Genomic DNA, 13,022 nt, shown 5'->3' on the forward strand with positions numbered 1-13,022 from the left:
TAGCCGACCCTGGCCACATGTTTTAACAAGACTTGTCGAGGGCAAGATCCGGAGCATTGCGCGAGCCGGCCGCCTCGACTTCCTTCACGATGACGCTAGAGCCCCCCCCGCCCCCCCTCCGCTAAGACCTAATGCTATCTACAAAGAAAGTGCAGAGGTCGCCTTCTTTCAGTCAGCATCCACATTTAAGTCCGCTAACCGGGGTTGTAGGCCTGACTCACGAGGCTTCGGTTGGGAGAAACGCATATGTCGTTGTTGGCAAGGGTTAAAGCTTGGACGTGGTGGAATCATTCTCGGGAGAAGGGTGCAGAGATTCGGCCGAGGGCAGGCATTTCTGGAGGGAGTCACGAAACTGGAGGCCGGTAATAGCAGGGCAACAGTGCAGATTCTGGCGGAAGCAGCGCCACGGGGCCATGTGTGTGCGGAGAAAACGGACAGAGGGATGCGCAGCCGCGCTGTGAGCGCTAGGAAGCATAGAGGCTGGGCACGCTCTGCGGGAATGAATGGCGGAGCTTGTAAACGCTCGGGGAGAAAAGAATGCAAGCAGAAGGGTCTTTGTAGAGGACAAGCGTAGGAGATGCGGTCGCCCTGAGGGTACCGGTGAATAAGGAACGTCACCACAGTTTGTACTCTGGGCGCAGTGCACGATGGTTTTCCGGCTGGGAATACCGTCAGCGATGTCGCTTTTTGAGTAGGCACTCGATGTGAGGGCAGACTTTCGCAGTAGTCTGAATTCTTACAGGAGACTGCTGCTGGTAGGCGGCTATAGGCGGCTCCTGAGAGGAGAGGTCGGTATCTTCCTCTGTAAACACAGGCCGCACCGGTTAGAGGCCCTGGGCCGTCGCACTGAGCAACATGACCTGTTTGCGACGTCGGATTGATGTTTCGGATCTGCATGTTGCTCGAGCATACTGAAGTAACGGAACGTAGCCGGTGGGTAGTGGCAGAACAAAGAACGTTTATTGCCGGGTGTTGCTGGCTTATAAAGACCGGAAAGGTCACATGACACATGACTGGCATGATACGCGGCACGTGTGACACAGTCTTGGCTCAAGCTATACATCAGCCTGCGTGCTTGATAACTTATCACGCGTACTTGATAATACTACATCCCTTCCCCCTAAGCTGGAGTAACTGAGACGATCCGGTGGCTTCCGTGGGCGTGTCGAGCGACGTGGTGGTTGGTCTTCAGCTTGAGAGCGGACTTCCCGTGTCTCCGTACCTTGATGATCTTCTGCCTCCTCAGAGCTACTTTGAGCTTCGTCAGGGGTCCGGACTGGGCTCGGCTTGCTAGGGGACGACCCCACGTCGAGCCGAGGCCTCAGTTGGTCCACGTGGCGGCGCTGCGATCCCTCCGGTGTTTCTAGAGTAACCATGCGCGCTCCCGTCGTGGACACCACAGTCGCAGGCATCTATTTCCGAGCAGACCGAAACTGGCGCGACCATACAGGCTTTCCTGGTTGATAACGGGTTGGTGATTTTGTCACTGCTGGCACAGGTTCACCGGAATCATTTTCTGTGACCTTGATGTCCGTGAGTGAAGCCGTCAGCCTGGTTCTGGGACTGAAACCAAACAGCAGTTCCGCTGGCGATTTCCCTCACTCCAAAGGTGTCGTTCTATAACGGAATAAAAACTTGATTAGTCGTTCTTGCAATGTTCCTGCTGAATTCTTTCGAAGCCCTTCTTTTACCGTCCGCACGGCCCGCTCCGCCAACCCATTTGACTGAGGATGGTATGGGGCTGTTCGGGCGTGTTTCACATGGCTTTCTTGCAAGAAACTAGACATGGTGGCACTTGTGAACTGTGGTGCGTTATCAGATACCAAGCAGTATGGTAGGCCAAACCGTGCGAAAATACCCTCAAGTACTTGAATGGTGGTCTCTGCTGTGGCGGTCTTTAAAGGTATGGCCTCCATCCACTTTGTCTCGGCGTCAACCAAAACGAAAATTTGGTAGCCATCGATGGGGCCTGCAAAATCTATATGCAACCTGTTCCATGGTTTGTTGCTCGCTGGCCATGGAGACGGAACCTCAGCAGCTGGCATGGGCCAGCATTGAACACATTGAGGGCAACTTTGAACTAACAATTCGATGTCCCTATCTAGTCCAGGATACCAAAATAGCGCTCGAGCTGTGCGCTTCATGGCTGTGATACCGGGGTGACTGTTGTGCAGTTCCTTTAGCATGCATCGCTGCGCCGCCTCCGGCAACACTACTCGATGGCCCCAGTATACCAGTTCGTGGCTGGCGGCGAGCTCGTTACGGCGAGAAAAGTACGGCATCAGGTGTTGCTGTGCTGCCGATAAGTGCCGTGGCCAGCCGCGTGAGATCCACCCCCTGATCCGCTGAAGCTTATCGTCCGAGCGGCTTAGGTCCGCTAGTTGCCGAGCGGAAATGGCCATGGAATTTAGGCCCTGTGTATAAAGCACGTATTCCATTGATTCTTGCCCTTCTCGTTCACCCAAGCCCGGCAAGGGTAGGCGACTGAGCGCGTCTGCGTTAGAATTTAGGTGTCCTGGGCGGTACTCGAGATCATAATGGTAAGCCGACAGCAACAGGGCCCAGCGCTGGATTCTTCCCGCGGCCATGTGCGGAATTGGCCGTTCCCGGTGAAACAGCCCGGTCAGTGGCTTGTGATCCGTCACGAGAGTGAAATGATTTGCCAACAAGTAATCTCGAAACTTGGTAACGCCTAACACCAAGGCCAACGCTTCTTTTTCCAGTTGCGAATAATTCCGCTCAGCCGGCGTCAGAGCTCTCGAACGGAACGATATGGGGTGGTCCTTGTTCCCGATTCGGTGTGACAGCACCGCGCTGACCCCCACTGGTGAAGCGTCGCATTCAAGCCACAACGGCTTTTCGGGGTCGTAGTGGACGAGAAGTTCCGCTTCCCCCTAGCGCGCTTGGCTGCCTGAAAGGATTTTTCGTGCTCGGCTGCCCATTGCCACCGTGCTCCTTTCGCCAACAGCCTATAGAGTGGAGCCAACGTGGTTGCAAGATTCGGCAAAACTTTGCGTAATATTTGATCAAACCCAAAAAGGATTTTAGCTGGCTCACCGTCTCTGGTCTTGGTGCGGCGGTGATGGCTTCCATATTCTGAGGGGGGTGCAAGCCAGTTGCGTCGATCTTGTGGCCCAAGAACGTAACTTGCTTCTCGCGGAACCTGCATTTGTCAAGGTTCAACTTGAGTCCGTTGTCGCGCAGTCGCTCGAAGACTTGCCGGAGAGTTGAATCGTCGTTCTCCTTTTCAGCAATAATGATGTCGTCCAAGTACACCTTGACGCGAGGAAGACCTTGCAGAACGGATTCGAGGCGGCGCTGGAACAAAGCTGGAGCAGATGCGATGCCGAAAGCGAGGCGGTTGTATGCAAACAACCCTTTGTGTGTGTTCAACACGGCCATTTTTCGTGCTTCGTCGACCAGTGGAAGTTGATTATACGCGTGTCGTAAATCCAAAGTAGTGAACACCTCTCCACCGTACAGAGATGCGAAGATGTCCTCAATTTTTGGCAACGGATACTGTTCCAGGTGTGTCGCCAGATTCACGGTTAACTTGAAGTCTCCACACAGCCTAATATCCCCGTTGCGCTTCACTACGGGCACGACGGGCGTAGCCCACTCGGAAACTCTCACTGGTGAAAGCACTCCTTCCTGTACTTGGCGGTCGATTTCTGCAGACACCTTTTCCCGAAGCGCGTATGGCACCGGTCGAGCCTTGAGGAAGCGTGGTAGAGCGGCATCTTTTTTGTGTAGTTTCACGGGTGGTCCCTTACAGCAACCCAAACTCTGCTCGAAAACTTCTGGAAATTCCGTGAAAAGTTTCGCCGTCGTGGCGTCACCGTGTACTACATGTATGTTCTGCGACGCGCATTCTTCCAGTAGTGCCAGGCCAGCCTTACGGAAGGCCTGTATGGTGTTCTGGCCGCACAAAAGAGGCCCGTTGCAATCCACTACAACCAGCGAGCTGTCCACTTGCGTGTTACTGCATTCGACTTTCATGGCTACTCGACCAAGAACCGGCAGCGGCCCCAGGAAGCACGTCAGGCGCAGTGAAGTCTTCTCCAGTGGCGGCCACCATTCGCGGTTATTATCGAATACCCTTCTTGGAATGACGCTGATAGTGGACCCTGTATCTACCAGCATGCGCAGGTTCCGGCCTTCCCAGATGAAATCCCTTTCAAATGGCCGTGCGGACAAGTTCCTACTGTTGTTGTGAGCCTCCAAAGAGTAGAGAATATCCTCGCTACTTCCGTCACTGCCGTCTAGCTCCTTCACCGCAAAGGTGCCTGAGCGGTTAGTGCGACCGCTGGAGCACATCCTTGCCAGGTGACCCTTCATGCCGCACTTGTGACACGTCGCTTTCTTGTGTCTGCACACTTCCGAACCATGGTTCGAGCCACACCTTCCGCACTGCGTGGACTCTGTCATGGATTCATGCCCGCGTCCGGACTTCTGCGGATTCTTCCTGTGCTTCTGTACGAAGTTGGCAGCACCGTTGTCGTTGAAGCTCCTCTCTTGCATTGCCCGGACATTCGTTTCTGCGGCTTCCGCTGCTTGAGAAAACGCTTCTACCTCCGCCAGGCTTAACTTCTGCTGTGACAACATGTGTCGTCTAGCTTGTTCATCACGGATTCCGCAGACAATCCTATCCCGCAGCATGCGGTCCAAAAACGTTTCGAAACTGCAGTCCTTTGCGAGACGTCTCAAGTCGGTGATGTAGTCCCGTACCTTTTCGCCTTCCGCTTGGTTCCGCATAAAGAATGCGTAGCTTGCTGCAATCTCATTGTATTTTGGATCGAAGTGGTTGTCCAGGTGCTGTATGACGACTTCGTAGCTCAAGCTGTTCACCGATTCCGACTGGCACTGGCCTTGAAGCACGCGAACCACGTTGTCGCTCAGGGCCGACACCAGAAGCGCACGCTTTTTTCCCGGATCTGTGATGCCGTGGCCCTCAAAAAAGGCCTCCAAACGAACACGGTAACTGATCCAGCTACCTGTCGTATCGTCGAACTCGGGTGGCCTGGCTGTCATCGTGCAGCTATCCCATCCTCGTCGCCACTGAAGTAACGGAACGTAGCCGGTGGGTAGTGGCGGAACAAAGAACGTTTATTGCCGGGTGTTGCTGGCTTATAAAGACCGGAAAGGTCACATGACACATGACTGGCATGATACGCGGCACGTGTGACACAGTCTTGGCTCAAGCTATACATCAGCCTGCGTGCTTGATAACTTATCACGCGTACTTGATAATACTACACATACCGTGTATATTATTGAGCGAAGCATGCTGTGCAGCTGCAGTGCCCATCCGAGTGAAAAAAAGCGCAACAACCAACGACGTAGCACGCGCCAGCGATAAGGAGAATCCTAATTGTTCACCAGGAGAACGCTAATATGGACCCGAAGGCTTGGCCCTGCAGTGAAAATGTAAGGTGCATAGTTCGCTTGAAATGGAATCGCCTCGCCGGAGACTCTAGGCAAGAGTGGTTGAGGAGCGGGCAGGGGCTGTTGAGACGGGCTGTCGTCCGACGGAGGCCTTGTGGATGACTGTGGATGCTTGGGGCTGCGAAAGTGGCTCGGCCTCGTCTTAGAGCGGCAGCGGGCAGTAGGAGGCAACGAAGTCCGCCAGAATGATCGCTCGAAGCTCGTCACACGGCCTGCAGCCCAAGGAAGGGTAGGCGAGTAGGCGCTCCAGGTCGGGCGAGAGGATGTTCTAGATGACTGCGTGTTTGAATGGAAGGATGGTGACGCCGTTCAGCTAGAGGGGAGGCTATAGGCGCAGCGCCACCGACGCCGTGTAAACGTTGATAATGGCGCTCAGAGAGCAACGCCCACTGTTAAGGACCTCACAGATGCATCTCACACATTTACAGGTGTAGAGATGTACAGGACCTCGCCCTCGAGCGCAAGGGCGTCCGCAGCCGGTATCAGTGCTGTAAGGAGGCACTGCTCTGCCCTAACTATTGGTGCGGCGTATTACAAGGCGTTGGCGAGTTTCAGAAATCGTGTAGCGGCTGTGAGGGTGCCGCGTGCGATCCCACGCGTGAGGCCACCCTGCGAAACCTTTCCCGCTGGCCTTTTCGACAGGCTTTCCGCCGCCTCAGAGGGCCAGTCATCCTCCCTCTAGTATTGCCCAGGTTCTTTTAAACTCAGGTTGCGTGGGATAACACTCTTTAAGACACTCCTCGGCCAAGCCGCTACGCGCGGTGACGGATCCCTCTTTGAGCGGCCCGGACGTGGTCCAATAAAGGTTTGAGGAGGGAGAGGTGGCGCTCTCCCGCGTCAAACTCGGGACGGCGTCCGGACCCGTGCCTACTGCACAGAAATCATAGCACTTCACGAGGATATCTTTCTGTGAAGGTATTGGCGGAGGAGGGCCCTGTGTTCATCTAGCTTTACATATACAACATCGGACTCCCGAATTGCTAATCTAAAAAGGATGCCAATTATTTTGTGGCATCTCGAAGACCTCTCTATATATATCATATGCCCGCTCATGGGGTGTTCTCTGGAACGAGCTCGCAGATCTCGTGGCGTCCCGCGCCAACCGCTCGCCGCGTGTCACGAGAGCAATGCGATCGAGGGTGACTGTCCGCGCCCCTTTTCGCGCGGTGGTTCGCGCACGGCAGACTGCATTGTGGCGCGAGAACCATGCGGGAACTGGCATCTTTGCCAGGGTACCCGACGCATTAGACATCCCCGAATCTCTCTCTCTCCCTCCGCCGCGGCCAATGGTTACCTTATTGACGGTCACGGTCAGTTTCCTGCTTATCTACACAGATTTGGATCGGCGCCGTGGGCGGAGTTTCCCTGTGGGGACCCTGTCGGCGATGTCCTCCCCTATTTAACATCATTTTCACTTGCGAGAGATATCATTGATAGACTGCATCGCACCAAGGGGCTGACGACGGTCCGTCGTCGTCTTGGCGAGCTTAGCTGACGGGTCGTCGTTGCTGCGCCCTTCTCATCCGCGTGGCCTCCAGCGTCTGCGCTGCGCTTCCCAGCTACGTTCGGGGGCGCAGATGAGGGGCGCCTTTCGACATCATAGATTTGCCGCGGCTTCGGTGGTCTGTCATGGGGGTCCTTCAGACCACACGAGATGGACACAATTGTGTCTTCCCATATGCCGACCACGTGCTGCGGCCGTTATTCTAAGGCTGGGTGTGTGGGTGCGTCTCTCTCCCTCTCTTTGTGTGTGTGAGAGTGAGTGGGGAAGGAATGGTCAGTTTTCTTTACGCCCTTTTTGTCCCCCTGAGGGCAGGGGGATAATTTTCTTTTCCACCGCATTTTTCTATCACTCTTGTTTTCTTGTGTTCTGTTTGTGTTTTCTTCATCTCCACCTCCTCCTGCTATTCATCGCCCTGTACTTCTGATTCATTTCATGTTCATTATGCCATTTATTTAGTCTTGCGTTTTGCCTTTTCTCCTTATTTGTGGACCTCAATGTCACATTAAATACATCTTTCATCAAGAAACCAGCTCTCGTTGGGATTTTTCACCTCTATGTTATCGCTGAGTTACCTTAGGACTTTATGCCGGCGTTACCATGCCACAGTTTATTTTTTCAATTGGCTTTTTACTCTAAATTTTTCCTTTGGCCGTATGCGCCCTCTATTTTCAAATCGCTTAAGCCGGTTGGTGTTTATTTTCTTACCTTATCATGGAATGAGACTCCTCGACTAGGGGCTGGGACCTGGTGACAAGAAAATTCAAACAGCGCTAGACAACTGGACCAGAAAGAGCAGGAGACAGATACGGCTCTAAACATACAACTTTTTTTTTATTTGAAGAAAAATGTCGATTTATACCTACAAAAATGGGCACACTTGCGCACAGTCCTACATCGATCTTCAGATAAAAACTACAAAATGCCACAATATACGCATGTGTTGTACCTGCCTTCAAAACTACTCTTTGTGCAGCAATGTCATTTCTTTCTCTGAGAAAATAAAGAAGTTTTGCTAACGCAAGCATTCGATTTTCTGATGATATGGAATGCTTCGGCGACTTCTCTGGTACTCTTGCCACTATGAAAAAATAACAGTTATGTGTCGTCAAAGAATGGTACGTATTTACGCACACTGCAATGTTTGGCCAGGTTCGTGTCTTTTTTATCCAATGATCTGGTATGCTCCATAAGACTAATATTGATGCAACGGCCTGTCTGGTGTATGTAAGACCACATAATTATTAAATTTCGTGCACAACCCCTTCTTGCAAAATAATAAACTTATTCACATGATTCCCCTTGCAGGCAGTATTCCGTTTGAAGCCTTCCTGCTTTCCCTGAATTTCTGGCCCTACCTTACACAGATTATTAGGAGCAGAAAAATATCCTTCATGCCATATTTGGCCCCTACCCTCTTAAAACGATGCGACAATGCGTGCACATAAGGCATGACAGCAATTTTTCTTCAATTTTCTTTTGTCTTTTCAGTGCTCTTAAAATCTTAATTGCACCAGCCACGAGTACGGAATCTAAATAAAACCAGCCTCCCTGCATCTCTAAACTTGGACTGCAAGACTACTAAACATTTGTCGAATACAAGATTTTTTCACGGCCACACCAATACATCCTGTTATAATTCCGAATTTCACAAGCTTAGAGCGACAAGACACGTAGTTTACAAAAGGTTTTTCACTCCTGGGAGCGTATATACATGTTTTGACAAGAAGGTAAAAATTAAAATCTAAGAACTGCAAAACTTTCCCCTGAAGGATCTCGTGTGGGAACCTCGGTCCAGGCCCATGCTGTGGAAAAACATCAAGTAACTCAGGCACACATTCAGTACCCAAAGACCTAACTAGAACCAGGAAGTCGTCCACATACCGACCAATTCGAATATAGCTTCCATTTAAGCCACTCCCTACTTTCCTGTCAATATAACTTAAGTTATTTTATGGACATTTTTCTTCAAATAAATCGGTTGTAAGTTCAGCGCCGTGTGTGTCTCCTCCTCTTTCTGGTCCAGTTGTTAGCGCTGTTTGAATTTTCTTGTCACCATGGAACACCAAGCCGCCCAATCTGCCGTCCTTCTGCTGATACCTGATCATGTAGAGGGAAAAACGTGAAACCGTTAGTTCTTCACAAGTTTTACGAGGAATAGTTAGACCAGGAATCCCTGAAGTCACAAATAACAAAAGCAGCGGTGATGTCGAAGATACTTTATATTTCTCTCAAGCGTTAATGCCGGTTTCGTCTGAATGTGCGTTTGGTCTGGAGAAATACCTCGTGTTTCCAAAGGCGTTGCTACTACTCCTATAGAGAGAAAATGTGCTTTCATTCGGGAATACAACCTTTGATGAGTTTTCCGCTGTCCTGTGTTGATGCACCCATGCAAAACCTATTCTTTGCTGCTCATTCACTCTCACTTTAATTTTTGTTTTCAGCTTTACAGCCTTGAAGCCATTCAATAATCGAGTGTCTACGTATGGTCCGTTTCAAACGAAGGACTTCTTTAATCTCCGGCGTACTTAAAACGGAATTCTGACGTTGACCCTGGGTGGCCAGGACGCGGAGCTTCTCGTTAACTTTGCCCTTTCTTTGCCCTTTGCGTTTCTTAGCGCACCATACCCTGTTTCTGAAAAGCTCCAACTGAAGTAATCAGAGCGTTTTTGTCACTTGCACTGCGCATGGCATGTTTTCCATTAATGCATAGCGCAAAAGACTTGCTCTAAGCAGTAATCTAATGTGCATGCGCAAGACATATTTTAAATGTTGTCAACGCTCGTTAATTTAAACAGTACTTTGGATGGCTGCGAATGAAAGTGAACAAATATGTCTCAGTTGATTTTCTTCAGCATATATTTTGCACAGGCAGTAGTAATACCCACGCTACACATAGCAAGAACATCTAGCACTGGGCTAACGAACTAAAAAAGCGTAGGTTGCCCGTCGTTAGAAAGTCGTATCCCAGGTTGGCTTGGCGGTCTCAAGCCATGAACACTGTCAAATATAATGGGGAGTCTAAAATGAAATTATTAGCGAACAAGGTTTCAAGAAGATGACGAAGATGGCGATAAGGATGACGTGGAGTAACCGAAGACTAAAGAAGATAAAGAGGCCTTAGGGGAGGTGGAAAGAGGTGATTGGTGGAAGGGAGAAGAAGAGGACGACGACAACGATTACGTGGACTAAAACCAAGGCTATAAAAGCGCGAGGGAAAGGGAGACAGGGGGGAAGAACAAAGAACCGGAGGCTCCGGCGGGTCAGGGACGCTTCGGCTGGAAGAGAGCGACGCCGGCTACTGCTCCGGTGAGCCCGCGTTCGACGGCTTCGCACCGCGGACTTGCTGCCGTTCCTGAGGCCGTTCCGGGGAGTCAGTGGAGGATACTACCACCTGCTGCCACGCCCAGGAATGTCTCCAGTGTTGCTGCCACCCATCTGGGTGGTGCACCCAACGGCAACAACACCGGCATCACCTCAACGGGTGCTTGGACCGGGAGCTTGTACGACGCAGCCAGCGACGCCGCCAGCGACGCCAGCCGCAGCACGTCGAACGCTATCTCGACGCCGGCTACTGCACCCATGGAACGCCGCATCCGCACCGAACCAACCGTGAGCACGAACGCCGACCGCTAACAGTTGAACGCTAGTAGCAGACGCTTGTAGCAGTGTTCCCGGGTCGTTTTCATTTATAGTCTTTGTGTTTTGTGCTACTTTTGTTAGTTTTGTGCGGTAATGTGTGTGTCACATAGGGTGTATTAAATGTGCGTCTGTGCGGGTACACCTGTCGCCTAGTTCATTCTTTTGGTCCGAATTTTATCCAGGGAGATCCGTGACAAAGTTAAGTGGCGAGCTTGCAGGATCCATTTCCTTGTTTCTTTTTGCTTTGTCTCGGATATTTCCGATTTCTAGACGCAGAAGGTATGGGTTTGGCAAAAACGTTAGAACTGGCGCTCAGGCTAGGTTTAAGCAAGGAAGATACGATGCGTCTCTGTGACGAAGAGAAAGAAGACAAAAACCCAGAGAAAGGAAATGGCGCATCCACGCGCAGACGCTCGCGAAGCCAAAGAGCGGGAGGCGAGAAGAGCTCGCGAGGCAGAAGTGCGAGAGGTTAGAAGAGCTCGCCAGGCTGAAGAACAGGGGAAGAGAATTATAGAACGAGAGAAGGAGTTTCTTTTGTGGAAACAGGCGCATATCGCGGGAGGATATGAGGAGGTCACGAGCAATGATCAGCGTTCCTTAACGGGTACAGCATCTCCTAGACTGGCCAGAGTTTGTCCAAGAAACATTAAGCAGCCGCCCCTCACATCTTAGGCCAGTTGCACTTAATCCTGCCAACAGACGTATGAATGATGAAGGGTAAGGTGTGAATGATGCCTCACCTCTTTTGCAATTGACATATTTTGACGCCACCCGGCAGTTAACTCCACATGTGATGCATGACATTGTGGGAGGTGGTGCAGAATGTGTTCTGCGGCATGTTTTGAAAGCATTGCTTTCGAGCGGTTTGCTCTCTAGGCACAACCTTGATGAGCTGTCTTCCTTCGAATATGAACCAAATGATGTCAAAAACAAACCTCCACCCATCAATTTGGTCTTCATTAACAGGAGCTCCGCTTTAATCAGGACTGCTGCTAGCAAGTGGTGCCTCATAATATTTTCTCTTTGATTTTTGGAAAAAGTATTCCAAAAGAAAAAGAAGATTGAGAATTGCCTATAGATTTTCTTGAAATTGTTGACATCGTTTTTTCATCGAAACTCACATCTCAGCACCTTGTTTACTTAGACATGCTCGTGCAAACGTTCTAGAAAAAGTTTGCTAAAATATGGCTCTGATGCAATAACAACTAAGCTACACTGCATTATGGAAGGTTTTTCCGCGAGGTAGGGCCTTTAAGGCATTTCTGGTCAAAGCGATTTGAGGCAAAACATCAAAGCCTCAAGTAGCTGGCTGCCTCTGTCAAGAACTTTAAGAATCTTACATATACTCTGGCAAAACTGCACCAGTTGCACCAAATGTATCAACTGACACCTCTCGGCTATACTAAAAATTGAAAACATCAAAAAGTAAGCCCACCGATTGAAGCGCACTCCCTGCTTGGGCCAGAAAAGTGCTGCCAGCCGCAGTCTATGAGGTCAAAAATGCAACTCTGATCGATGCATATACAGGTCTGGAAGTGTTTCGGTCGATACAGCAGAGAATGGCCCTGAGTTTTATCAGATTGAGCTTTTATTAGTGACAAGGGGAGTTCTCTACATCTTTGCAACAACACTGTTGTTCAAGCAATTTGACCGCCACAAGTACTGCTACTACGTCGAAAGGTCAAGCGAGGAAAATAATCTCTGAAACGAGTGATAAGTTTGAGCACTACCTTTTGGATTTATATGAAAGTGGTAAGCCCGTTCTAAAGAGGGAGACTTTGGAGTAAAAAAAACAGACACTTGACACAACTTTAGTTAAGCACTGACCGATCCATTGCTCTTAACCGTAGGGCATAGTGAGCATGCTTTCCAATGTGTTGTGATGTCGAGCTCCAAATTAAATTATAGCCTTTCCGAGTACGAACGCTGGTCAGAATGACCGCTTCAAAAGTTTTAAGGGTGGGTGCTGATGCTAGTTAAAAAGTGCTGTTGCGATTTTGCTTATTCATCTTGCCTCTTGGTACCATTCGCAAAATCCTCATCGCTGCTATATTACATCTTTATTCTAGACATATTTCACAGCAGATGCGTTCATGCTACATGCATCGTACTGAGAGCGTTAGTTGACAAACCCATTGCCAGCACACCACACAAGTTATCACAAAACTGACGCCTTATATACTGCCTCCTGGCTATCGTTGAACTATCTCCACTATGCACCAAATTCTTGTGTGGCACTTCTCCATGCACTGGTAATATTATGCTCGTTGTCGACAGCACTGAACTCCCTCCTTTGTTTACAGCCCCTTTCCGATCACTCGTACAGGCCTTCACTGGGTGCTAGCAGCAGTAGTTACTTCTCACCTGCTCTGCAGAAACCATACCATTGTCAACAGGCTCTGCTCCAGACTTTGGCTCTTTTGCAGTCCTCATT

General features: G+C 50.3%; 1 protein-coding gene and 1 pseudogene across 1 annotated transcript; both read right to left on the reverse strand.

Annotated features, from left to right (window-relative positions):
- Positions 1–265: 265 nt before the first annotated feature.
- LOC144095674 (uncharacterized) lies at positions 266–3,429 on the reverse strand (annotated as a pseudogene).
- Positions 3,430–3,499: 70 nt separating this feature from the next.
- Positions 3,500–5,031, reverse strand: LOC144095675 (uncharacterized). Its single transcript, XM_077629341.1, has 2 exons — positions 3,900–5,031; positions 3,500–3,519 (listed from the first exon to the last, which is right to left on the reverse strand). Exons 1-2 carry the CDS (start codon positions 5,029–5,031, stop codon positions 3,500–3,502), a joined length of 1,152 nt encoding a protein of 383 aa, XP_077485467.1.
- Between the last annotated feature and the right edge of the window lie 7,991 nt (positions 5,032–13,022).

The sequence above is a fragment of the Amblyomma americanum genome, chromosome 6 (genome assembly GCF_052857255.1).
Source record: "Amblyomma americanum isolate KBUSLIRL-KWMA chromosome 6, ASM5285725v1, whole genome shotgun sequence".
Classification (NCBI taxonomy): domain Eukaryota; kingdom Metazoa; phylum Arthropoda; class Arachnida; order Ixodida; family Ixodidae; genus Amblyomma; species Amblyomma americanum.